A 27,240-nucleotide genomic window follows, 5' to 3' on the forward strand; every position below is an offset into this window, starting at 1 on the left:
CCTTTTAGAAGTCAAACCTGCCTGCTTACTGCCATCATATTTCATTGTAATTTTACCATTGAACCACAGAACTCTTGAGGTCTCATTAAGTCAAACCATTTGGCTAGAACTTGCAATCCCACCACTACTGCTAAGCAGCTACCACAAAATCATGTCTCTAAGTGCCATGTTCACAAGTCTATTAAATATCTCCAGGGATGGTAACTCCACCACCTCCCTGGGCAGTTCATTCCAATGTTTGATAAACTTCTGTGTGAATATTTTTTTTCCCTAATACCCAATGTGAACAATTTTTGACCAGACAATACTAAAATGATGTGCAAACTGTTATTTTGATTGCTTTGGCTTCTTGGGGGCTGATTTCCTTCAGATTCTTCTTCTTTTTGTATTACAAACTCATTCATGATTCCAAATTGTTTAAATGAAACTAGTATTTGAGCAAGAGACTTTTCCCCACTCACTCACAAACACTGACCATCTGCATGGCCTTCTGATCTTGCTTTGACCAAACCCAAAATACATCTGAATATTGAAGGACTGAAATCCAAGTATCCATGTGAGTTTCTAGTCCCATGCATTACAGTGATATTCATGACAAATAAGCAGTGGGCTACAGTTTCTCCAGCGACTGCTTCAAGAGTCCTGATAAGTGAATCTCTGACTCATATTTGTCCTTTCTCTCATGCTTCAGTTCTCTAGTGCCTGTAGTAGGCATCCAGGGAGATCAGCTTTGCCAAACTAGAATTGGGCTTTGTGAATACTTCCCTTTCTATGAGGAAACATCATCCAAACTATCACTTCTTTCAGTTAGTGGTATGAAGTGCACTGTACAGAGGACTTGGGAGTAAAATAATACAGGCATCATGTTTTAATTAATTTACAGAAAGAAGAACTTGAGAAAGTATGGCTATAGGTGATCAGGTTTTCATTTGCTGTGTGTGCAATGAGCCTTCATGCTTCCAGCTGGGTTTCATCCATCGCTGTTGAGTCTCTGTGTGCAGATATGCTATACATCCTACAGCAAGGAGAAAGCACAACAATCATTCTCTTCTTACCAAGCTGACAATTAAGTTCTTGATTCTGGAAGGTTATATTTCCAGATCATTTTGTTCACTGCACAGTCCTTGAGCTTGCATTCAGTGTAGGGGACTGAGTGAAACCTTTTTTCTCCTTCAGAATGACAACATGGATGTTAAATACGAATCTAGATACCAAAGATTCACTGAAAGCTACTTTGGATTTTTCTCCCATTTGCCAAAAAGTACAGAAGGGCTTTTAGTAAACAATAAATTCAGTACCTTAAGTATTTGCAACCTATATAAACTGTATGTTTTTGCAGATAAAATAAACCTGAGTGTAAGATTATGGAGTAATCTGCTAAGGGAAGCTGTGGCAGCTCAAGATATCGACTCACCCTCTGAACAACGCATCAAAAAGTGCTGGAATAGGTAAGGAAATAATACAATGATGGAACTAGCCTGTATGCCTCTAATAAATACATACAGAGGTGCCTACATTCCAGGTGTTGGAAGCAAATTGTTCTACTGGAATTCTATGGATTCACAGTCACAATAGCGTTTGTGGCATTTGCATCTGTCTGCAGTGTCAGCTTAACATCCGTCATCATCTAATTCTTGTGCAGCCACAGAAGTTTGATACCTGTCTGGCATATGGCAGAACTAATGGAGTTTTCCCACCAAGTGCACAATTAGTGTTTCCAGAAAAGAACACTGGTGGTCAGCACAGATTTTGCCAGAAAGCTGTAAATAAAATAAGACTTCAGAAGACTTTATTAGGATTTGGTTGGTTTTGGTTTGGTTTGATTTTTTGTGGTTGTTTCTTTTGTATTAGTGGTACCTACAGGGTGATTAGTGAATTATTGTCTCTCTCTGATAAGTCTGTGGCTGAAAGGCATAGTATTAACAGGTTATTATGTAAGGAATTAAGACAATTCTTCCTCATTTACTTCATTGACAATGAAGGTCATCATCATCCATATGATGATGTGAAATAAAAGAAAGAGGAGGACAGGACTAATCCAAAATCCACTTAAAAAAAAAAACCTAAACCACCAAAACCCCCCAAAAAACTATTTCTACAAGTATCAACAGAGTTGCAGCTGAATCTAAAATTAAGAACCACCTCCTTCATGCTCTTTCCACACATAGAGTTACTTTACAAATGCCCCATGAAAAGTAGCTCATGGTAAAAACAAGAACTAGGATTCAAAAAGCTGTGCCTCCGTAGATCTTAGTTTAGCACTTTTTGGAACAATGTGTACTTAAAGACATCCTACTTCTCAAAGGAGAAATTACCTTGATTTCTTCATAGAGCTCTTCTGCAATGTCTTCAATCCTCCTGACCGGCAACAGGCAAACTTGCAATCAATTACCTGATAAATAATTGGGTTGTACATGGCTGCTGATTTTGCAAGCAAAGTTGGTACCACTGAAAATTGAATGGGAACAGAATCCGGCTGTCCAAAGGCCGACCACACAGAGACCACAGCATAAGGGATCCAGGCAATAAGGAACCCTGCACAGATCAACATTGCCACCTTGTGAGAGGAAAAGAGAGAAAGTTAATCTGGCAGAGCTGAGGGCTGTGAGAATGATGAGGGGATAGGAGGGCTTATGAGGAGAGGCTGAGGGACCGGGGGCTTTTTAGTCTGGAGAAGAGAAGACTGAGAGGGGATTTGATAAATGTTTATAAGTATCTGAGGGCTGCCAGGAATGGGGGAACAGGCTCTGCTCACTGCTGCCTGGGATAGGACAAGCAGCAATGTAAGTTGCAGCAAAAGAGGTTCCACCTCAACCCAAGGGGGAACTTCTTTACTGTAAGGGTCCCAGAGCACTGGCACAGGCTGCCCAGAGAGGTTGTGCAGTCTCCTTCTCTGGAGCCTTTCCAGGCCTGTCTGGATGTGTTCCTCTGTGATCTGTGTTAGATAGGATTGTCCTGCTCTGGCAGGGGTGTTGGAATCAATGATCTCTTTGGGTCCCTTCCAACCCCTAACATCCTGTGATCCTATGATCCAGCCTGGTTGATTCTATGATATCCTGTGAGCCTGTGTAATACAGACAGCACAGCACAGAGCTAGGAATTCAAGGGAACATGCCCTAGAATGAAAAAGAAAAATGCTAACTTGCTTTCAATATATATGAACAAACCTGCTGTGAATTTTTCTCACCTGTCTCTAGTGCTTGTTCTGCTTTCAGTTGAAAACACAATTAGAATGGGCTGCCCAGGGAGGTGGTGGAGTCACCATCCCTGGAGGTGTTCAAGAAAAGCCTGGCTGAGGCACTTAGTGCCATGGTCTAGTTGACTGGCTAGGGCTGGGTGCTAGGTTGGCCTGGATGATCTTGGAGGTCTCTTCCAACCTGCTTGATTCTATGATTCTGTGATTCCATGATAGTGAGTGTTCTACCAGACCTTTAACCATACTGTATGGTCTGGCTAAACATGAGGAAAATAAATGAGCTCTCAGAAAATAATAATTCTTTTACATCACATTGAGGGAGTCCCTTCAAAACACACAAACTCTTATGTTTAGAAATAGACATATTTTTAAGTGATATGCATCTTCTTAAATCTTAGCAAGATACTTAAATGGAACTCAAGTTGAACTGGAAACATTTGCTACAGGGTTTCTCTTGGGTTTTGATGTTCTGGGTTTGGTGTTTGGGGTTTTTTGGGGGTTGTTTTTTGGTTTTTTTTTTCCCTTTTTCTTACTTATTTGAGGAACCTTTTAATTTCTATAGCCTCTTCCTACTTCTATAGACTCTTCCAAGCAAATATTTCTCAGCTAGTCAGAAAATCTCAATCCCTTTTCCACTGCAGAGTAAACAATGATGCACTGTAAAAATCAAACCAAAAAACATTATGAAGCACAAGCCCTCTAGATTCTTGGACTTTTAAAATGAGATTCCAAAGGTCATTAAAGCAAAGTCTTTAAAGAATTTTCAAGAACAGAATTAGGTCCTGATGGTGTGTAGGAGTAGGGAATTCTGCATATCTCTGTTTGTTCATGAGAATATAATCCTACACATACTACAGAGGCAGTACCAATAAACGAGGCAGAAGCAAAGGAAATTAGAAATAGAAAATAAGAGTTTGCAACATCCTGATCTAACTCAGGGCTTTTTCCTCTCTTCTAGGTTGTGATGATACCCCACAGGAAGGTGTCAGAACCTGGTGGGACAGATAATCTGCGATAAGGCTGTACACCGGTAATACAAGGATGGAGAAGAGCTTTGATACATGAGGTCTGCCTTCTGCCTGCACCCAGGAGGGGTATGTGACCTATCTTCTATGTCGACCATTTGAATTTCTTTCAAGACAAATACTGAAAAAAAATGAGCATACATTCATTCAATAAAGCATGAACTACCAAGTCTCTGGGAATGGCTACTCCAGCAGACTGGTTGTACTTCATAGAATCACAGAATCATAGAGTCAAGCAGGTTGGAAGAGACCTCCAAGATCATCCAGTCCAACCTAGCACCCAGCCCTGGCCAGTCAACTAGACCATGGCACTAAATGCCTCAGCCAGGCTTTTCTTGAACACCTCCAGGGACGGTGACTCCACCACCTCCCTGGGCAGCCCATTCCAATGCCAATCACTCTCTCTGACAACAACTTCCTCCTAACATCCAGCCTAGACTTCCTCTGGCACAACTTGAGACTGTGTCCTCTTGTTCTGCTGCTGGATAAGCCAGAATTAAAACTATTTGGAATCTAATTGACAGTGGAAATGTTAGTACAGTGTCTGGGTTTATTTTTTTTTTCTCCTAACCCACAGAATGGATTTTGAACTCTATTAGAATCTGCAGATGTTTAAAAACACAAGTTTCTACCAAACATTGAGGTTACATTCCCAGTAAATTCACAGATTTCATTGGGTTGGAAGGGATCCTCAAATGTCAGATTGTCCAACTACCCTGCACTGAGCAAGGACACCTCCAACTGCCAGGGCCACATCAAGTCTGATTCTGAATGTCTGCAGGGACGGAGCCTCAAGCACATCCCCAGGCAACACGTTCTAATATTGCAGCACTCTTCGTTGTAACAGGGAGAAATGTGGCCATAGGAATATATAGTAAAAATATTAAACAAAAATTGTTTGGGGACAAAATCTGTATTTTTTTATACTTTACCTGAACCAGCCTGTCTGCACTGAGTCATAGCCTGATACAGTTTCAAATGGCATACAATGAAGAACAAAGGCCATTATGCTGCTGCCATTGACAGACTATTATTCTGCATCCAAATTGGTAGTACTACATGTGCATTCATTTGAAATGAGGAAAGATTGTAGCAAAAAATCATCACAGAATCAACCAGGTTGGAAGAGACCTCCAAGATCATCCAGGCCAACCTAGCACCCAGCCCTAGACAGTCAACTAGACCATGGCACCGAGTGCCCCATCCAGGCTTTTCTTGAACGCCTCCAGGGACGGTGACTCCACCACCTCCCTGGGCAGCCCATTCCAATGGCAAATCACTCTCCCTGTGAAGCATGAATTTTCTGGCTGCTGCAAAATCTTTTGCAGAGCCTTTGTTTAGACATATTTATGGTAATTCTATTTTCAGGGGAAATTCATTGTGCTATTAATTTAACTGGGTTATGATGGAGACTTATTTTCCTTGTTTATATATATATACCCCAGCAATATGTTCTCTATTGTAGATTTGAGACAGAAAATTACTAGTGTGTCAACTCACATTAAAGTTTTACATGATCCTTACAATATGGCAAAAATAAACCTGCAAGCCTGAAGCAGATTTCCCCCTTATTCTTCCAAAGAAGGGACCTGAATGAACTGCAGAACAGCCCTGGGCTAAAATGACCCATTTTGAAGGCAAGCCCAGTTTTGCCAGTGTGCTAATTTGAAGCTGGCTACAATGTTTTGGTGAGAAGAACTAGATTACAGGCTGTGGAAAGGAAACTATAATGATATCTACTTCACTCATAGGCTTGCTGAGATGTATAAGAACAAGAATCAAAACATAGATAAGGCACTTCTGCTGAGGATCTCTGAGCTGCATCTCTCTCTCTAACCTCTCTGCCGTTTTTCTGATTAATGCACTTTGCTTCCTAACCCTCTGGCCAAACCTCCATTCTTCCTTGGGACTGGGGTGAGGTTGAGGGGTAAGGGGAAGGTGGAAGGGCAGTTGGGAGCCCCTGCTGGGGACTCAGGTTTCTGGGAGGGCTGTTGTGCTTCTGTATTACCTTTTACTTTGTATATTTCTGTACATAGAATCATAGAATCAGCCAGGTTGGAAGAGACCTCCAAGATCATCCAGGCCAACCTAGCACCCAGCCCTAGCCAGTCAACCAGACCATGGCACTAAGTGCCTCAGCCAGGCTTTTCCTGAACACCTCCAGGGATGGCAACTCCACCACCTCCCTGGGCAGCCCATTCCAATGCCAATCACTCTCTCTGACAACAACTTCCTTCTAACATCCAGCCTAGACTTTCCCCAGCACAACTTGAGACTGTGTCCCCTTCTTCTGTTGCTGCTTGCCTGGAAGAAGAGGCTAACCCCCACCTGGCTACAACCTCCCTTCAGGTAGTTGTAGACAGCAATGAGGTCCCCCCTGAGCCTCCTCTTCTCCAGGCTAAACAACACCAGCTCTGCTTGTATGTTGAGCTAAGCTGTAAATAATAAGCTCCATTCAAATTTCCAGAGCCAGCTGAGTCTAGTCTGGGTGATTTCCAAAGTGTGTGTGTGGGGGGGGGGGGGGGGTAACACCCAAACCATCAGCCAGCTGTACTGACAGCACTGGCCACAGGCATAGCCAGCTGAGGTCTCCACCACGTTTAGACACAATGCCACCTGTTGCTGAATATTTTTTAACTTTCAGTTCAGCTCCACAAATTGATAAACACTCATTCACCCACGCAAAGGATGCTGCTTGTCTCCCTCTTCACATGGCTTAGGAAGGCTGGTGAGTTTCCCACAACTAAGGAATCTGCTTTTTTTCTGTACAAATGTGTATTTTGAGACAACTCCTGGCACAATAACGGGTACCAACAAGGATCATGGCTGTCACCATTGCCAAATAATAATTAGATTCAATCAGGAAAGGAAAACAGGATATTGTTTGAGATGGAAAATTAATTTTATCACTTGAGTTCATTTTTATCAGCAGCACATGGCTGACCTTAAATGATAAATTGTTTGCATAAAACCAATTGCAATATCACAGGAGTGATTTTGGTTTGTATCTTCATCAACAGAGGAGCACCAACTGCCTGAAAGTTTTATTTCCCTGCTACAATAATCTGCTTTTCATCTGTTTTTCTGTGATCATTCTTGTGCATCTCAAACATCTTAAAATAGTTCTTTGCAACTGTTTCTGAGCTTTATGATGGGGAACAGGGCCACAGCTGATGACTCGTGTAAGGTCACGCAGGAAAGCTGTGGCAGAGTAGAGGGGAGAGTTTCAGAACAAATCATGATCTCAGAGACTCAAAGTACTCTAATCACAAAATTATGTTTCAACTCCCATGTGTTCCTATCATCACAGTAATGGAAGAGAAAGCTAGAAGAACCATGTTCAGAGCACCGTACTGCTTCTCAGCAGAGGAGAGTACCTGAGTGAGGTTCTCCAAGGCCACTTTTATGATCCATCAGAGCAAATCTTGCTACATACCTTGGTCAGCTTCATTTCAAGTATGTGGCTGTTCTGAATCCTGGTGTCGTAGTGAGCAACTTCTTTGGTGGATGATTTGACCTTCATAATGATTTTGACATAGGAAAACACAATCACAGCAGTTGGGAACAGGAGGCAAAAGAAAAGAATGCTCAGAACAAAAACCTGTCCAGCCACCGAAGCCTGTGCCAGCCACCAGTCCAGAGTGCAGGAGGTCCCAAAAGGCTCAGGAGCATAACTTCCCACACCAGCAAAAGGCACTGTAGCCCAGAATGTAGCATAGGCCCAGATTATTGCCAGACAGATAAATGCATGATGTCTCTTAAGCCAGTTACCTGGAAGATAATGCAAGAGTTACAAGATCAGGTCTGTATTTCTCTTGCACAATTGAACATGTCATTACACACATGTAGTAGGAGTTTGCTTGGCCATTTGACCACAACGCTGTAGAATGATAAAACTATGGAATCACTTGGGTTCTAAAACACCTTAAAAACACCCCTCAATTCCAGAGAGATGTTGAGGTGCTGGAAGGTGTCCAGAGAAGGGTGACAAGGCTGGTGAAAGGCCTGGAACACAAACCCTATGAGGAGAGGCTGAGGGAGCTGGGGGTGTGCAGCCTGGAGAAGAGGAGGCTCAGGGCAGACCTCATTGCTGTCTACAACTACCTGAAGGGAGGCTGTAGCCAGGTGGGGGTTGGTCTCTTCTGCCAGGCAATCAGCAACAGAACAAGGGGACACAGTCTCAAGTTGTGCCAGGGGAAGTCTAGGCTGGATGTTAGGAGGAAGTTGTTGTCAGAGAGAGTGATTGGCATTGGAATGGGCTGCCCAGGGAGGTGGTGGAGTCACTGTCCCTGGAGGTGTTCAAGAAAAGCCTGACTGAGGCACTTAGTGCCATGGTCTAGTTGACTGGATAGGGCTGGGTGCTAGGTTGGCCTGGATGATCTTGGAGGTCTCTTCCAACCTGCTTGACTCTAATACTCATCATTCATAACCTATTGTTAATTTCTAACACACTCCACCACTTCCCTGGGCAGCCTGTTCCATGTCCATGAAAAATTGCTGTGATTTGGTTCAGAGCTTTGATACAACTTTTATCTTAAAAAAAAAAAAACTGCTGCTAAATGGGAATGATGTCTTCCAAACTCAGGAAAGACAACCTTCCCTGCACTCTCATTTAAGGAAAAAGTAGGGAGGTGGTGGAGTCACTGTCCCTTGAGGTCTTCAACAAAAGACTGGGCGGGGCACTTAGTGACATGTTCTGCTTGGTTGGATAGGGCTGGGTGATAGGTTGGACTGGATGATCTTGGAGGTCTCTTCCTTTGATGACACCAGGCTGAGAGGCTTGGCTGATAACAGCTGAAGGCTGTGAGGCCATCCTGCAAGACCTGGACAGACTGGAGAGCTGGGCACAGAGCAACCAGATGAAGTTCAACAAGGACAAATGCAGAGTCCTGCATCTGGGAAGCGATAACAAACTGCACCAGTACAGGCTGGGAGGTGATCTGCTGGAAAGCAGCCCTGTGGAGAGGGACCTGGGGGTGCTGGTGGATAATAACCATGGCACAGCAATGTGCCCTTGTGGCCAAGAAGGCCAATGGCATCCTGGGGTACATTAGGACGAGTGTGTCTAGCAGATCAAGGCAGATTCTACTCCCCCTCTACTCTGCCCTGCTGAGACCTCATCTTGAATACTGTGTTCAGTTTTGGGCTCCCCAGTTTCAGAGGGACAGGGATCTGCTGGAGAGGGTCCAGTGGAGGGCTACGAGGATGCTGAGGGGACAGGAGGGCATGGCTGATGAAGAGAGGCTGAGGGACCTGGGGCTGCTTAGTCTGGAGAAAAGGAGACTTAGAGGAGATTTGATAAATGTTTATAAGTATCTGAGGGCTGCCAGGAGGAGGGGTAAGCTCTGCTCACTGCTCCCTGGGATAGGACAAGGAGCAATGGGTGTACGTTGCAGTAAAAGAGGTTCTGCCACAACACAAGAGGGAAATTCTTTACTGTGAGGGTCACAGAGCTCTCCAGGGATGTTGTGGAGTCTCCTTCTCTGGAGCCTTTCCAGGCCTGTCTGGATGTGTTCCTGTGTGATCTGTGTTAGATAGGATTGTCCTGCTCTGGCAGGGAGGTTGGACCCAATGATCTCCTTGGGTCCCTTCCAACCCCTAACATCCTACGATCCCATGATCCAACCTGGTTGATTCTATGATTCTATGACAGTGTTACAGCTTTTAATTGATAGTGCACTCAGCTATTGGATAAACCAACTTGTTCACATTCCTATTAATTGATAGTGCACTCAGCTATTGGATAAACCAACTTGTTCACATTCCTATTAATTGATAGTGCACTCAGCTATTGGATAAACCAACTTGTTCACATTTCTATTAATTGATAGTGCACTCAGCTATTGGATAAACCAACTTGTTCACATTTCTATTAATTGATAGTGCACTCAGCTATTGGATAAACCAACTTGTTCACATTTCTATTAATTGATAGTGCACTCAGCTATTGGATAAACCAACTTGTTCACATTTCTATTAATTGATAGTGCACTCAGCTATTGGATAAACCAACTTGTTCACATTCCTATTAATTGGTAGTGCACTCAGCTATTGGATAAACCAACTTGTTCGCATTCCTATTAATTGATAGTGCACTCAGCTATTGGATAAACCAACTTGATCACATTTCTATTAATTGATAGTGCACTCAGCTACTGGATAAAGCAACTTGTTCACATTTCTATTAATTGATAGTGCACTCAGCTACTGGATAAACCAACTTGTTCACATTTCTATTAATTGATAGTGCACTCAGCTATTGGATAAACCAACTTGTTCACATTTCTTTTAATTGATAGTGCACTCAGCTATTGGATAAACCAACTTGATCACATTTCTATTAATTGATAGTGCACTCAGCTACTGGATAAACCAACTTGTTCACATTTCTATTAATTGATAGTGCACTCAGCTATTGGATAAACCAACTTGTTCACATTTCTTTTAATTGATAGTGCACTCAGCTATTGGATAAACCAACTTGATCACATTTCTATTAATTGATAGTGCACTCAGCTACTGGATAAAGCAACTTGTTCATATTTCCTAGCTGCAAACATTTCTTGTAAATTAACATTATATGATTGATAATAAATATATATATATCATCACAATGGAATCTGTTGTAGGTCCCTCAATTCACATAAGCAAGATGCTTTTTATATGTGAAGTCACCTTAAATATTCCATTGTCTGTGGTCATTTAATATACATTGGTTTTCTTCTTACCATAAGACAAGTGGCAGATTTTAAGGTATCTATCCAAGCTGACAGCTGTCATGGTAATAAGGCTCCCACAGCCAAAGAAGAAACCAGCCCATCCATACCAGCGGCAACCCATCCATCCAAACACCCAGCGGTGAGAAAAGAAGGAAATGATGCTGAAAGGTTTTCCTACAACTTCAAAAGAAGGAGGGGAAAAAAAAGTCATTAAATCCATCATTGATAAAACCATCCCTTCACAGAAAAGTAAACCTTCCCCTTTGCCCAAAGATAGTACCAGTTAAAAATGGTCTGTGACACAAAGAGAGGGCTTTGAACACAACAAATGTGATGATTGCACACCCTCCATCCACAGGAATACACCTAAGACAGCTCTAGCTAGCTAGCTCCCATGGCATCTATGCTGTGGTAGGATGAGGCAAGCCTGCAGAGTGGCTGGAAACAGGTGCTTTATTGCAGACCATATGAACCAGAAGTAAACTCACACTCTGGTACTGGGTATCTGCAGGCTCTTCCCATCATGAAAACTTCAAAGTACATGTTAAGATCACATGCAAACAACTGCCAGCCTGTAAACAGCACAAGTGATAGATGAGTCTGGGTTGGAAACAGGTACAGGTCTAGTTAGGCTGCATCCCTATGATCAGTTGAGTGTTTTCAAACACAAGTTAAGGTTGTTCAGCCTGGAGAAGACTCCAGCGAGACCTTATAGAAAGCCTTTCAGTACTTAAAGGAGGCCTAAAAGAAAGCTGGGGAGGGACTATTAACAAAGATATTTAACACTAGGATAAGGGGCAATGTTTTTAAACTGGAGCAGGGTGGATTTAGATTGGGCATTAGGGAGAAGTTCTTTACTGTGATGGTGGTGGAACACTGGAGGAGGTTGCTCAGGGAGGTAGTGCAGGCCCCATCTGTGTAGACATTCAAGGTGAGACTTGATGTGTCTCTGAGCAATCTGATCTAATTTTGGATGTCTCTGCTAACTGCAGGGGAGGTTGGACTAAATGACCATTAAAGGTCCCTTCCAATCCAGTGCATTCTGTGATTCTATGAAACGTAGGATAAAGAAATTTGCCTCTAGAGAGGACTTCTGCAAAGCTTTCAAGGCTTGACAGTAAGATGCATAGTGTGGCAAAGTGTTAGGCTAGAAAAGATGGGACTATGTTCACAGCATGGGCTAAAGCTGCAGAAGTGGTTTCAGTTCCTCTGCAAACCACACACTTCCTTGGTAAGAGTCAAAAGCACATCACCTGATCACAGATGTCCTCCAAGAAACTGAAATATCTAACAATTTGGAAGATTCTGTCCTAGTGGCACCTTTTTAGCTCATTTCTCTCTTTGTAAAGCTGGGTGGTGCATTACAGAATCACAGACTTAACCAGGTTGAAAAAGACCTCTAGGCTCATTGAGTGCAACCTACCACTTAACCCTTCTAATTAACTAAACCATGGCACTAAGAGCCTCATCCAGCCTCCTCGTAAACACCCAGGGGTGGTGACTCCATTAACTCCCCAGGCAACCCATTGCACTGGCAAATCACTCTTTCTGTGAAGAACTTCTCCCTAACATCCAACCTAAACCTGGCCTGGCACAGTCTGAGACTGTGTCCTCTTGTTCTGTTACTGGGTGCCTGGGAGAAGAAGTGAAAGCAGGGCATGTGTTATTTCATTCTCACCTTAAAACAGAATAACATTATGAGGGAGGTTATTCTGCCCCTGTACTCAGAACTGGTCAGGACACACCTTGAGTGCTGTGTCCAGTTCTGGGCCACTCAATTCCAGAGAGATGTTGAGGTGCTGGAAGGTGTCCAGAGAAGGGCAATGAAGATGGTGAAAGGCCTGGAACACAAACCTTATGAGGAGAGGTTGAGGAAGCTGGGAGTGTTTAGCCTGGAGAAGAGGAGGCTCAGGGGGGACCTCATTGTTGTCTACAACTACCTGAAGGGACATTGTAGCCAGGTGGGGGTTGGCCTCTTCTCCCAGGCAACCAGCAACAGAACAAGGGGACACAGCCTCAAGTTGTGCCAGGGGAAGTCTAGGCTCGATGTTAGGAGGAAGTTGTTGTCAGAGAGAGTGATTGGCATTGGAATGGGCTGCCCAGGGAGGTGGTGGAGTCGCCATCCCTGGAGGTGTTCAAGAAAAGTCTGGCTGAGGCACTTGGTACCATGGTCTGGTTGACTGGCTAGGGCTGGGTGCTAGGTTGGACTGGATGATCTTGGAGGTCTCTTCCAACCTGCTTGATTCTATGATTCTGTTACCTAAAATATTATATATATATATATATAAACTAAGTATTCTTTTTTTCATCCTTCCTAGAAAATTAAAACATGTCTACCAAAACAAAATCTTGCAGAAAATGCCAAAAATATTATGATTGAAAACCCCTCAAAATGAGATTTATTTTTAAATCAGATATTTTAGGATTCTTTTCCTCTCACCTAAGAAAAAGAAAACCTGTAAAGAAAACTCTTCCTGAGCCTGAAGGTTGTGCTCAGGTCAATATATTGTGTGCTTTTTTACCAAGTGGAATAAATCTCCTTCAGTTTTTCAACCAAAATCCTGGTGATTAATTTTTCAAGACAAGCATGACACATGACAAGGTCTGGGATATGTACTGAGAGTCAGCAGTTTGCTCATGTAGATTGTTGCTAGCTCCAAAGGCCAACAACTGGTTTGCACAAAGTCAACTTTCTCTCCATCAGCGCAAGACTGGGGGGCACAGTTATCAGTGTGAAATGATTCCTAAGGAGGTTTTGGACAAGTGGCTGGTGCCACCCTGTGGAAATCTGCAGCAAGCAGAGCCATATCAGAGCCAGTTTTGAACAAGGAGCCAAGTGCATGAAATATGAGGATTTGGGGGGGGAAAAAAAATCCCATCTTCACTCTAATCAGTCCAGCAGACAGAACACATCCTATTTCTCCAGACAACATCTTCCATTAACACCTGGCTGTGAAAATTGCACTTGTTTTAGAGACAATACTTAAAGACAGAGATAGATTGAGCTGCCCTTAGGAGACAAGGTGCCCAGGGGGGATGTGAGTGACATACTTTAACTGGCAGCCCTCATGCTAGGAGAGTTCCCAAGCAAGCTGTAGTTTGCGTGGTTAGGGCACGCAGTTTACGTGGTTACATTCCAAATACACTGCTACAGAAGTTGTCCTGAAACACTCCTTGGAGTCAGATATCAGGCTTGTAAAGTAAGACAGACACCTAGGACACAAAGGAGATGGGAATAGGCATAAAATGGGTAAAAAAGAGGTCTGGTGGTCATTTTTGGTAGCACTTCTGAGTGCTACAAAATGGAAATAGTGTCTCCACATCAGGTATACTAAAATACACCATGGGAATTTCTTTGTGTGGTAGCAAAGCAGAGCTATTTAGATAACACCTTTCTGAAGATGAATTCTTATCTCTTTCAGAAAAAAAATTCAAATCACTAATAGGTATCACAACTACTGGCAGTTGAGGGGGTGAGCAGTCCCTCAGTCATGTGCGGTAATAGCACAATGAGCATCTATTTTGGGAAACTGGGAGCCATTACTTCTTGTTGTTCAATGCTGTTTAGGCATTTTGATGAAGGCAAAAACATTTGGCAGAGACAAGAGCAGGAAAGGAGCTGGGGTTGTTTAGCCTGGAGAAGAGGAGGCTCAGGGGGGACCTTGTTGCTGTCTACAACTATCCGAAGGGAGGTTGTAGCCAGGTGGGGTTGGTCTCTTCTGCCAGACTACAAGCAACAGAAGGAGGGGACACAGTCTCAAGTTGTGCTGGGGGAAGTCTAGGCTGGGTGTTAGGAGGAAGTTGTTGGCAGAGAGAGTGATTGGCATTGGAATGGGCTGCCCAGGGAGGAGGTGAAATCACCGTCCCTGGAGGTGTTCAAGGAAAGCCTGGCTGAGGCACTTAGTGCCATGGTCTGGTTGACTGGCTAGGGCTGGGTGCTAGGTTGGCCTGGCTGACCTTGGAGGTCTCTTCCAACCTGGTTAAGGGCAGAGGTCCCAGTGTATGTAACACATAGATAACACATAGATGACTTTGGGAGCAAGGGAACATATTGTCATTGATATTGCACTGGTGGCACCTCATGGTCAGCTGAGTCACATCAGGTCTTTGTAGTCATTGGATTGTCCACCCTCCAAAACATCCTTTTCTAAATGATGCCCAGTCCTGCCCCTGTACTTGCAAGTAGCCATGAACAGGTGACTGAGACTGAAGAGCCAACGGAATGATCTCCAAAGGTTCTTGACTTTGCAGCTTCATGCAAGAGCTTTCAAAGCTCTCTCCTACAATGCCAGGGAATCTAGGCTGTGGGGCTGACATTAAAATACTTCTAATTGGCTGATGTTGATCTTATTCTATAAATAGAAACCAATGCCAATTTTCCTAACCCAGAGATAAGAGAGGCAGTTACTACAGAGGAAATTAGTACCTTTGATAGGCTAATGACCCCTTGTGTTTTCCACTTCCTTCCTATCATGCTTCTCTTCCCTCCTATTTGGATAACTATGTATTTTTTAGGCACCTCTATCCCTATTGTTGCACCCTCCAGCAAGAAAATGTAATTTTCTTCAAGCATAATAGCAAGCTCCGTTGTGGTTATTGTGCCAGGATACACATGGGAGCTGTCTTTGAAGGCCTGCTCAGTGCTAGAGTAAACAATTGATAAATTCAACCCTGCTTTTTCCTCTGTACTTTTCATTTCTTCCCATCAAGTTCTCCAGGAATGTTCTTTACTAACCTTCACTGATATTTTATGCAAATCATAGTGCAGAAACATCAGTAGCAAAAAAATCTTTTGGGGCTCCCACAATGTCTAGAGAACTGTTTTTTTCTGCTGCCAGAAAGAGTGTTGGGATAGTAAAAATGAGTGAAAATAAGGAGTAAAATTACCTGAAATGCCCAGATCGCACACTGCTAAATTAACAGTCATTATCTCAGCAGGTCTCAGCTTCTTTTTTCGCTTCGAGGACATAAAAATAACGTACCCATTTCCCAGAGTTGAGAGAATCCCTATAATAATGAAGAAAGAAAGAAAGAAAGAAAGAAAGAAAGAAAGAAAGAAAGAAAGAAAGAAAGAAAGAAAGAAAGAAAGAAAGAAAGAAAGAAAGAAAGAAAGAAAGAAAGAAAGAAAGAAAGAAAGAAAGAAAGAAAGAAAGAAAGAAAGAAAGGAAGGAAAGGAAGGAAGGAAAGGAAGGAAGGAAAGAAAGGAAGGAAAGAAAGGAAGGAAAGAAAGGAAGGAAAGGAAGGAAGGAAGGAAGGAAGGAAGGAAGGAAGGAAGGAAGGAAGGAAGGAAGGAAGGAAGGAAGGAAGGAAGGAAGGAAGGAAGGAAGGAAGGAAGGAAGGAAAGAAGAAAGGAAGAAAGGAAGAAAGGAAGAAAGGAAGAAAGGAAGAAAGGAAGAAAGGAAGAAAGGAAGAAAGGAAGAAAGGAAGAAAGAAAGAAAGAAAGAAAGAAAGAAAGAAAGAAAGAAAGAAAGAAAGAAAGAGGGAAAGAGGGAAAGAGGGAAAGAAGGAAAGAAGGAAAGAAGGAAAGAAGGAAAGAAGGAAAGAAGGAAAGAAAGAAGGAAAGAAAGAAGGAAAGAAAGAAGGAAAGAAAGAAGGAAAGAAAGAAGGAAAGAAAGAAGGAAAGAAAGAAGGAAAGAAAGAAGGAAAGAAAGAAAGAAAGAAAGAAAGAAAGAAAGAAAGAAAGAAAGAAAGAAAGAAAGAAAGAAAGAAAGAAAGAAAGAAAGAAAGAAAGAAAGAAAGAAAGAAAGAAAGAAAGAAAAAAAAAGAAAGAAAGAAAGAAAGAAAGAAAGAAAGAAAGAAAGAAAGAAAGAAAGAAAGAAAGAAAGAAAGAAAGAAAGAAAGAAGGAAAGAAAGAAGGAAAGAAAGAAGGAAAGAAGGAAGGAAAGAAGGAAGGAAAGAAGGAAGGAAAGAAGGAAGGAAAGAAGGAAGGAAAGAAGGAAAGAAGGAAAGAAAGAAAGAAAGAAAGAAAGAAAGAAAGAAAGAAAGAAAGAAAGAAAGAAAGAAAGAAAGAAAGAAAGAAAGAAAGAAAGAAAGAAAGAAAATGGGAGCAATCAGATTAGACACCTCCTCAAAACCAGCAATATCCCATCTTTCTTGTGAAATTCTCTGACATTTTCAGCCTGAACCTGGAGTCCCAAGGCTAGAAATTTTCCTCAGAAACATAATCATCTCATCCTCATTATGCAGCTCGTAGAGACATCTGCTGCAGGCATCTCCCTCCCACAACAAATGCTACTTTACCCTCTGCAGCAGAGCATTGCCTGCAACCCCTGAGCCTGCACAGTTACAGACTGAATGCCCACGACAGAAATCTCATCATTCCTCCAATCTGATCAGCCCTATCCACAAGAATGAAACTCAGCTATCTATAACACAAGGAGCCCAATCTCTGACCAATCTTGATTTTATCAAATATCATGGTCAGAGGCTGAGGGATGCATTTCTAAACATGAAGATATTAATATCACATTTTAAATTTCACAACAGAGATTTGTTTCTATTGTAAGAAAATAAAAAATATATAAATTATATCTCATTTTAACTTCCAGGTAGAATTCAGCTTGTGAGGAGGAATCCTGTTCGTGTTGGCTGACATCTTTTTTTGCCTTATTACCACCCAAAGGTCCCAATGTTGCGGATGATTAATGATGCTTATCACACTGGTACCAAAACCTGCAGAGTTTCCATTTTCCTTAAAGAAAACTGTTTCTTCACTAACTCATTTTTGAAAGAGTTTGAGCCCAGAGTGAGTGTTTTGCAGTGGAAACACAGGACAAGGCACAAAATTGCCCTAAGACCCCATGTGGAGTACTGCATCCAGCTCTGGAGTCTTCAGCACAAGCAAAACATGAATCTGTTGGAGCTGCTCCAGAGGAGGCCACAGAAGTGATCAGAGGGCTGGAGCATCTCTGCTATGAAGGAAGGCTGAAGTTGTTCAGCCTGGAGGAGAGAAGGCTCCTGGGGCACCTTATTGGGCCCTTTCAATACTTAGAGGAGGTTTGTGAGAAAGATGGAGACAAAGTTTTTAGCAGTACCTGTTGTTTTAGGAGAAAGGGTAGTGTTTATAAAGTGGATTTATACTAGATACAAGAGAGAATTTTGTTACAATGAGGGTGACAAAACACTGGCCCAGGTTACCCAGAGAGGTGTTAGATGATCCATCCCTAGAAACATTCCCTACTTTAGGTGGTCCTGCTTGAGCAGGGGGTTTGGACTAGATGATCTTTCTAAGTTCCTTCAAACATCTAATATTCTGTGATATGGACAGATCTCTGAGTGATCTGAAATAGCTGAAGATGTCCCTGCTCACAGCAGGGTGTTTGGACTAGATTACCTTTAAATGTCCCTTCTAACCTAAAACAGTCTATGATTCTATGATCCCTTTTAGGAAGCAAGAATCACCTCCAAAGGTGAACACTCCAAAAGGACTATGGCCCATGGAGGCCTCACACAGGAGGAAAGGAGACAAGTAAGAAGGAGGGAGATGTAGAAGAGTGAGGAGCCAGGAGTGACAGAGATCCCAGCCTCCTGTACTGCCATCATCTCACAAAAGGGACCTACAACAGCAATGAAGAAGAGGATGCTGGGGCAAAGTTCAGCCTAGAAAAGGAGGAGGAAAGATATTTTCCCAAAGTATTTAATGTTTGTCATCTTTAAATCTCACTACCTGAATCAGTAATTAAATACTAAGTTAAATCCTCCACGGTGAGTCTGTTTTGCCCACAGCAGTAATTGATTTTCTTGTCTTTAACTCCAGTCCATCTTTACTTCCACTCTTTTTACTCTTCCTATCTTCTGTCTGACCCACTGCAGGGACTGTAAGCAAGTGGTTTCCCTTGTGCTTGGCTAGCAGCTGAATCCAACCCTCCATGCTGTTATAAATAAAGTTATAGGTAACTCAATTTTTCTCTGTCTGCAACAGGTCAAAGTCACTCTTTGCAATACCTTCCTATGCACGGCTTTGGTGGGAAAATGGACACTATCCCATGTTTCCAAAACACCCCAGCAGTCCCCTACCCACCCAGCAATACCACCATCTCCAAGTATAGTTCCCATAGTTTTTGTCAAAGTCTTCTGGGAGGCCAGATCTCAGGAATTAAAGATCAGGGGTTAGATAGATAATTAATTGTCAATGGAGCGATATCGCGGCAAGGATGCAGTGTGCTTACAAACCCAAGAAACTCAGCCTGGGGATACCCACAAGGCAGAGACTGGCTAAAACCAGACTATTTGTGAAGAAATATGAACACCTGGAGAATCAAAAGGTTACCATACTCGAGAGTAAAACAGTTCAGTTTCTGCTGGAACATGTCCAGAGAAGGGCAACAAAGCTGGTGAGGGGCCTGGAGCACAAATCCTATGAGGAGAGGTTGAGGGAGCTGGGGGTGTTTAGCCTGGAGAAGAGGAGGCTCAGGGGGGACCTCATTGCTGTCTACAACTACCTGAAGGGACATTGTAGCCAGGTGGGGAGTGGCCTCTTCTCCCAGGCAACCAGCAACAGAACAAGGGGACACAGTCTCAAGTTGTGCCAGGGTAGGTCTAGGCTGGATGTTAGGAAGAAGTTCTTCACAGAGAGAGTGATTGGCATTGGAATGGGCTGCCCAGGGAGGTGGTGGAGGCACCGTCCCTGGGGGTGTTCAAGAAAAGCCTGGATGAGGCACTTAGTGCCATGGTCTAGTTGATTGGTTAGGGCTGGGTGCTAGGTTGGACTGGATGATCTTGGAGGTCTCTTCCAACCTGGTTGATTCTATGATTCTATGATTCTTTGATTCTAATATTTCAGTACAAATGCAACACTCATGTAATTGGAAACACTACTTATTTTGATACTAACGGTATTGCTTTCTACATCGGTTTTTGAAAGCAAACAGGGCAGAATCTGGCTTATCATTAAACTTTTATCCTTGGTGAAAGAATGTTGAAGAGTAGCCTATTCTTATGGCTCCAAAAATGTAACCTGAATTAGAAACAGATGTAGGCATTCATATGAATTATTTTCTCCTTCATAGCTGAGTGGATGCATGTCAATGCTAAGAACTATTTTCTTATATCTTTATCCTTTTCTCTGTTAATGCCTTTGCTCTCTGGTGATATTTAGGATATCTAGAATGCCAGAATCCAGTGTGAAATACCTTTCAAAAGCACCAGATGTTTTCCTGGATCTGTTTCAACTGACAGGTATTCTGGAGAAACATCTTCATCAGAGAAGCCTCTAATGCAACAGCTCATTACTAATACCAATGTTTCAGAGAGCCCCAGACCTTCTAAACCTACATCTGGAAGGGGTCTAGTGATAATTTCACTGTTGTCTACATTTTATCTGTTTATCTACCTATCTATAATTTCACTCTTATCTACACATCTATAATTTCACTCTTATCTACACCTGCATATGGCAATTGCTTATCTGAATTCTTTTTTAGCTCCTTGGTGATAGAAACTTCATAATCCCCTTAGGTAAGCCATCTAACACTTCATTTTTCATAGAATCATAGAATCAACCAGGTTGGAAGGGACTTCCAAGATCATCCAGTCCAACCTAGCACCCAGCCCTAGCCAGTCAACCAGACCATGGCACTAAGTGCCTCATCCAGGCTTTTCTTGAACAAACTTTCACTGGTGCAGGCTCCCAGTTCTGGTAAGTGCTGGTAGCCTGTGTGACTGAGCAGATCCTGGGGTTGGAAACAACTCTTCAGACTTTTCTAGGAGCAAACAATTCAGGGCACAGCTGTCCCTGATACCATAACACTACTACATATATACAAATGAAGACTCAAGGATGCGACAATTTTAAAAGTGCCATCTATAGAGGAAGGGCCAAGCTCAGACACACAACCTGCAGTGAAAGGTGCAAATTTGAACAAATAAGACTCCTTTTTTTCCACCTGACACCACTGTTAAACAACCAGAGGTAGCTCATGATTTTGTTTTCAATTGAGCCACTTCAGAATGTGCTGAGAAAGTGTGCAACAACCGTTTGCAAATCAATAGTTACTTGCCATGGGCTTTCAAGGTGGCTGACAGCCAGCAGGGCTCTGCTCAGTAGTTAGCCACCTTACCCAGGTGCACAGTAAATCAATGCAGTCAGTGATGGAAAGGCTAGCAGGGGAAGTGACAAAGTGAAAAGAATTGGATTCTTACAACCACGTGTGCTGCTTGGCTACTTTTTCCAGTTGAAAAAGTACACATGGAAACGAGTTAGTCAGGACAAACAATCACACAATCCCTGAGCACTTACCACAGACTGGTCACAACCTCTGATTTTCTTCAAAGGCAAAAAAAAAAATTATCTTTTTAAGTCTTGAAACTGTGATACTTCAATTGTGCAACCATCTGGTTGCTGAAAGCTCAGCCAAGTTGGCTGATGGAATTCCAGCCTCGTTCATTCATTGTGCAGCTCCTTCTGCTTTTTGGAATAGATTTTAATCTTACTTGTGCCTAAGCCTCAAGCATGAAAATATGTCCAGCAGCAATCCCCACTCCTGGCTTCCCATAATTGCATGGCCAGTCCCTCTCTCTGCTTTTAAGGTGTCCACACAGGACATTTAAAGGTCATTTTCAGCCCAAATTGTTGTATGGTTACTAAAAATGTTGCTACCCATCTAAACATGAACGGGTAATAAAGCATGCATCTGCATGATAACATGAGCTAAAGGTGGCAACCCCAAGGCACTAATCCAGACCAGTATTTTAGTGCAACTCACGTGAGAAGCATTAACCCAAATAAAACCTTTTTCTTTTTCTCTTTCTTCTTTTTTTCTTAGGGAGGTGCTGGAGTCACCATCCCTGGAGGTATCACAGTATCACACAGTATCACAGTATCATCAGGGTTGGAAGAGACCTCACAGATCATCAAGTCCAACCCTTTACCACAGAGCTCAAGGCTAGACCATGGCACCAAGTGCCACGTCCAATCCTGCCTTGAACAGCCCCAGGGACGGCGACTCCACCACCTCCCCGGGCAGCCCATTCCAGTGTCCAAGAAAAGCCTGGATGAGGCATTTAATGCCATGGTCTAGTTGACTGGCTAGGGCTGGGTGCTAGGTTGGACTGGCTGAGCTTGGAGATCTCTTCCAACCTGGTTGATTCTATGATTCTTGCTAAAAAGGCTAGCCCCATCCTTCTTATAGACCTCCTTAAGTACTGAAAGACCACAATTACAGTCTTCACAGAGCTTTCTCTTCCTCAGGCTCCAGCTATGAAAATATCTGAGGAGGATACCAGTGATATGTTACAGATGCAAGACCAGGAGGGACATAAATATAGTGCTTACATACCAATGTGAAAAACATACCTTGCTCTAACAAGAGCTACATTAAGGTATGTAAGAACCCTAAGGGTAAAGTAAGCAACCAAGTAATGTGAAATACAAATGAAATACACCAGGGCAAAATGTAGGATATGATGTCTAAGGTACACCAGGGCAAAATATAGGATATGATATCTAAGCTACACATGTATACAGCAAAGCTACAACTTGAACTTTCCTGGCACTCCTCTGGGTGCAGCTTGTCCAGCACAGACTGTTTTGATGTCCAGTCCACAGCATCAGGAAGGTGGGAATCTTACTAAATACAATATCAAAATCATTATCAGCCCTCTTTTTGAAACTCTAATTTCAGACTCTTTGCACTGCTCATATAGTTTTGGTTCTTCATGGTTATCTTTTGGTTTTACAGTGGAAATTCATTATTTCTGTTCCTTGTCTTAATTTGATTTTATCTGTGGTTTTCAAGATGTTTCACACCTGGCAGGGATATTACTTAGGGACTGGAGAAATCTACAATATCAGAGAGCCACAGGGTGTATGTTGGAAGGATTCATTTCAGGTAGTCAGACATATTTTGGAGGATTAAAACTAAATTTGTTTAACTGAGTGATAAAACACCAGAGGGGAGGTTGTTTTGGACAGTTCAATGAAGACACCTCTCTGCATAACAGTAGAAAAAACAGATACATGTGAAAGGCAAGTACACATACAAACCAGTGCATGAGTAGTAAGAACAGCAGAGATACAGCTTCATCTGTTGTCTCTGCTCACCTTGATCTCCTTCTTGATAAAGACAGAAGCTTAAGACAGACAAGAAGTAAGTGTTATTCAACCTTTGTGAGAGCTGCACTGCAGAAAATCTTAGACTGTTTAGGTGAGTTGTGGAAAAGGCAGTGAGAAAGAAAAGGAATCATAGAATCAACCAGGTTGGAAGAGACCTCCAAGATCATTCAGGCCAACCTAGCACCCAGCCCCATCCAGTCAACCAGACCATGGCACTAAGTGCCTCATCCAGGCTTTGCTTGAACACCTCCAGGGATGGTGACTCCACCACCTCCCTGGGCAGCCCATTCCAATGCCAATCACTCTCTCTGCCAACAACTTCCTCCTAACCTTCCAGGTAACCATCAATAGAACAGGGGGACACAGTCTCAAGTTGTGCCAGGGTAGGTATAGGCTGGATGTTAGGAAGAAGTTCTTCACAGAGAGAGTGATTTCCCATTGGAATGGGCTGCCCAGGGAGGTGGTGGAGGCACCATCCCTGGAGGTCTTCAAGAAAAGACTGGATGAGGCACTTAGTGCCATGGTCTAGTTGACTGGCTAGGGCTGGGTGCTAGGTTGGACTGGCTGATCTTGGAGGTCTCTTCCAACCTGCTTGATTCTATGATTCTATGAACATCCAGCCTGGACTTCCCCCAGCACAACTTGAGACTGTGTCCCCTTGCTCTGAGGGGATGTAAAGCAGTGGGTGAAAAACATGAAGATGTAAAGATCTTTGTATTTTTTGCAGAACTGATAGAACAGCAGAATTAATTAAAAGCAAAAGGAACGTCAAGGAATGTGCTGTGTATGCTAAATTCAGCCTGGTGTCTAGATGTCTGACACTCAGAGTCCAGCTTGGTGTAGCACAATTATGTGAACTTGCCTCAGCTTTGCCAAGGAAATAGCTGCTGAGCCATAAGAAACTGCATGAACAAAAGCCATAAACCACAAGCGAGTGCACACCAGAAAGTGTAGTGTCAGTGTTGAAGAAACTATCAACACAAAAGAGCACAACCCTGCCCACCTCTTTGAAGTAAAGCAGGTAAATTCCCAAGAGGAAGGGCTGGTTTATCCCTAGAAGTAATAGAGACTAATATTTTCCAGTTTAATGGCATCTCCTTGGCATTTGAATGCTCAGTGTGGAAATCAGTTCCAGCTATCATCTGTGTGCACTAACCAATAAATAATTGCATTTATTCTATTTGCAAAGTTGCTTTGCACATGATAAAAGACTCCATAAAAAATACATAAATGAAGGAGGGGAGTGTGTTAGCCATAAAATATTATTCAATATAGCAGAGAACAGCTGATGCTAGGACATGAGCAAAATTCCAGTGAGGACATCTAAGCATGGGACATGAGAGAAACTTCAAGAACAGGCTGTAAAATCTATGTGGCATGAGGGTAAAATCAGTTTCTGTTTAGGAATGATTCAACTGCAAATTGGCAATGTATCAGGAGGGGGGAAAATAGAATCATAGAATCAACAAGGTTGGAAGAGACCTCCAAGATCATCCAGTCCAACCTAGCACCCAGCCCTAACCAATCAACTAGACCATGGCACTAAGTGCCTCAGCCAGGCTTTGCTTGAAGACCCCCAGGGACGGTGTCTCCACCACCTCCCTGGGCAGCCCATTCCAATGCCAATCACTCTCTCTGTGAAGAACTTCTTCCTAATATCCAGCCTATACCTACCCTGGCACAACTTGAGACTGTGTCCCCTTGTTCTATTGCTGGTTGCCTGGGAGAAGAGGCCACCCCCCACCTGGCTACAATGCCCCTTCAGGTAGTTGTAGACAGTAATAAGATCACCCCTGAGCCTCCTCTTCTCCAGGCTAAACAGGCATTTCTTAATGGTTTTTTTTTTGCTGTAAGGTCTGCTACCAGTCATTTCTGGCTACCTGGAGCAGCATTGCCTGTTGGCACAAACAGTTGGATCTGTATTTCCACTTCGTTCTTTCCTTCCCCTCCTGGGTTTTAATTTCTGATATGAAGAAGTATGTGATGACACATCTAACACACAGCAGCTTCTTCCTTCTGAGTGCAATGACACAGCTGTATTTCAAAGACAAATTAAAAACGAATTACCAATTATTGTCAAATAAAAGCCAGCTATGATGTCAGGTTCTCTAGAAAGCTTTGATGCAAAAGGGTCTTCCTTCTGCAGATAGTTGGGGAGATATTCTTCCTGGGAGGAAGTGTTGTGATCTGATGCCATACCACTCATGCCTGAAAGAAGCAAAGAGAACAGGTTTTGCAATGGATCATGTCTGTCACCTCAAAAATGCAAAGATGCAAAGGTTTTTTAATTTATTTCATACACAACATGCATCCTTCTGTCTTCATTTCTGTTCTACCACCTCCCAGGGCATTTCAGGATCCAACCATCCTGCCACGATTTGTTTCATGACTTGCTTTATCCAGAAAGGCCATTATTCAAACATCACTCATCACCATAATCCATCTCTGGAGTCTCCTTCTCAGGAGAGTTTCAAAACCTGCCTGGATGCATTCCTGTGTGAACTACCCTAGGTGATCTTGCTTTGGCAGGGAGGTTGGACCTCACTGGAGGTCCCTTCCACCCTCTAAAGTTCTGTGATTCTGTGATCTGAGCAGTAACTGGGTATCACCATATTGGGGCATTCAAGCCAGCACCTTCCCTGAGTATCTTAAGGAGCTTCATATTTCCAACTGAGTCTAAGACCCAAGACTGAGAATACAGAAAAATCAAAAAGAGAAATATTTTTTGTGTCTGAATAGCTTCATTGCTCATTCTGTTTAATGCATTCTGCACTTGCCCTTATCTGTATGCACTTTCCTTGTAAGCCCAAGAAACCAGGAATTATCAGTAAGACAGTCCCTGCAATTTCTTCATATCCTGAGGGATGCTATGTCTACAGATGGCAGCTCTGCAAAATCTGCAGTTAAGTAAAAAGTTACATCCATAAATTCTCCTTAGAGTTATTGAGGTGGTGGGTTCTAATGTAAATAGCTTTACATGGTTATGGTTATACACAGTAATGAGTTATTGCAGTTATGAAGAAGAAGTAGCAGCAGGAGTATTAAATAATAATCCCATCTGAGCAAGCTGGTTGAGTTTTATTTCCATGTACAAATGTGCTGTGATCAATACAGTGAATCCTGATAGGGGGAAACTAGAATCTGGCAGATAGCTATGCAGGTACTCCCCCAGAAAAAGTAAAGTGAGGAACTCTAGCATAACACAAAAACATTTCTGCAGTGTTGGAAACTACCCTGTCAAGAACTGTTTAGGACTTTCAGACATTCTTGCTAATCTTTGGTGTGGCAGGAGTGGCACACAAGTATTTAGCACCTGACTCCCAGGTTTCCATGCCTCTTTCCATGGGGCCAGCAACAATCTGTGAAGTTCTGAATTTTACCCTTTAAAAGTCCAAACTTGCAGGAAGACTAAGCAAGGGGGGGGAAATGTTTCATTATTTTACCCTTTTGTTATCTCTCTTCCATCTTACATACAGAGACCCCTGTATGTCCAGAAACACAGCAGATAACACCAACCTATACTTATAAATGAGACCTCATTCAAGAGAATCAAACCATGACTGCACCACTACCACTCTAAGCATGGAAGAAGGCAAAATGTGTCCTATGAATATGGCTCCAAATAGGACTAAGACTTTAAAATTCAGCACTTTTATTGCTTTTTGTTTGTTTCTTTTGCATTGTTTGTGTATTTGTTTGTTTTTCCAATAAAGGAGAAAACAAGCAAAGACAGCAGAGCAGCTACCAAAAGTTTGGATTAGGAACCATGGTACAGCAGGCTGGATACATAACAATGAACTAAGGCATAAGTCTGGGAAACAAAATAGTCAGACTGATTAACCTCTTCACCCAATCATAGCCATAGACCTTGATCTAAATTGCACCAAGTTATTAAGAGGATCCAGATCATTTTCTGTTCTCCAGTTTGTGTTCACTCACAACACTCACATGGTTGTAGTATTTAGAGTGATGCCAACTATAAAATAAAAGCCTGTTGTAGCACAGAGGCAAAAGCTACTTGTGTGAGAAGAGAAGTATCTGGTGTGAGCCATAGGAATGGCAGAACTGAACTACCATTAGATGCTGTACAGATTCCTCTGTGAAGGTTACTGTGGCAGTGATCATAGAATCATAGAATCAACCAGGTTGGAAGAGACCTCCAAGATCATCTAGTCCAACTTAGCACCCAGCCCTAACCAATCAACTAGACCATGGCTTTAATGTGCTTGACAAGAGAGCACAAGGCAT

General features: G+C 42.7%; 2 protein-coding genes across 2 annotated transcripts in view; one reads left to right on the top strand and one right to left on the bottom strand.

Moving 5' to 3' along the window:
- The window catches only part of GCFC2 (GC-rich sequence DNA-binding factor 2), a 988,578-nt gene extending 966,767 nt beyond the window's left edge, over positions 1 to 21,811 (top strand). The window contains exon 19 of the transcript XR_010302748.1: positions 21,732 to 21,811. The gene's annotated coding sequence lies outside the window, so the exon portion shown is untranslated. The remainder of the gene's footprint in view (positions 1 to 21,731) is intronic.
- On the bottom strand, positions 839 to 27,240 carry OPN5 (opsin 5). The gene is given in 7 exon segments (XM_064145748.1): positions 839 to 1,015; positions 2,316 to 2,557; positions 7,658 to 7,992; positions 10,950 to 11,120; positions 15,828 to 15,947; positions 25,060 to 25,353; positions 27,219 to 27,240. Coding segments are annotated over 7 exon segments (1,248 nt in total). The 3' UTR covers positions 839 to 951.

This window comes from Pogoniulus pusillus, chromosome 7, assembly GCF_015220805.1.
Source record: "Pogoniulus pusillus isolate bPogPus1 chromosome 7, bPogPus1.pri, whole genome shotgun sequence".
NCBI classification, from domain to species: Eukaryota; Metazoa; Chordata; class Aves; order Piciformes; family Lybiidae; genus Pogoniulus; species Pogoniulus pusillus.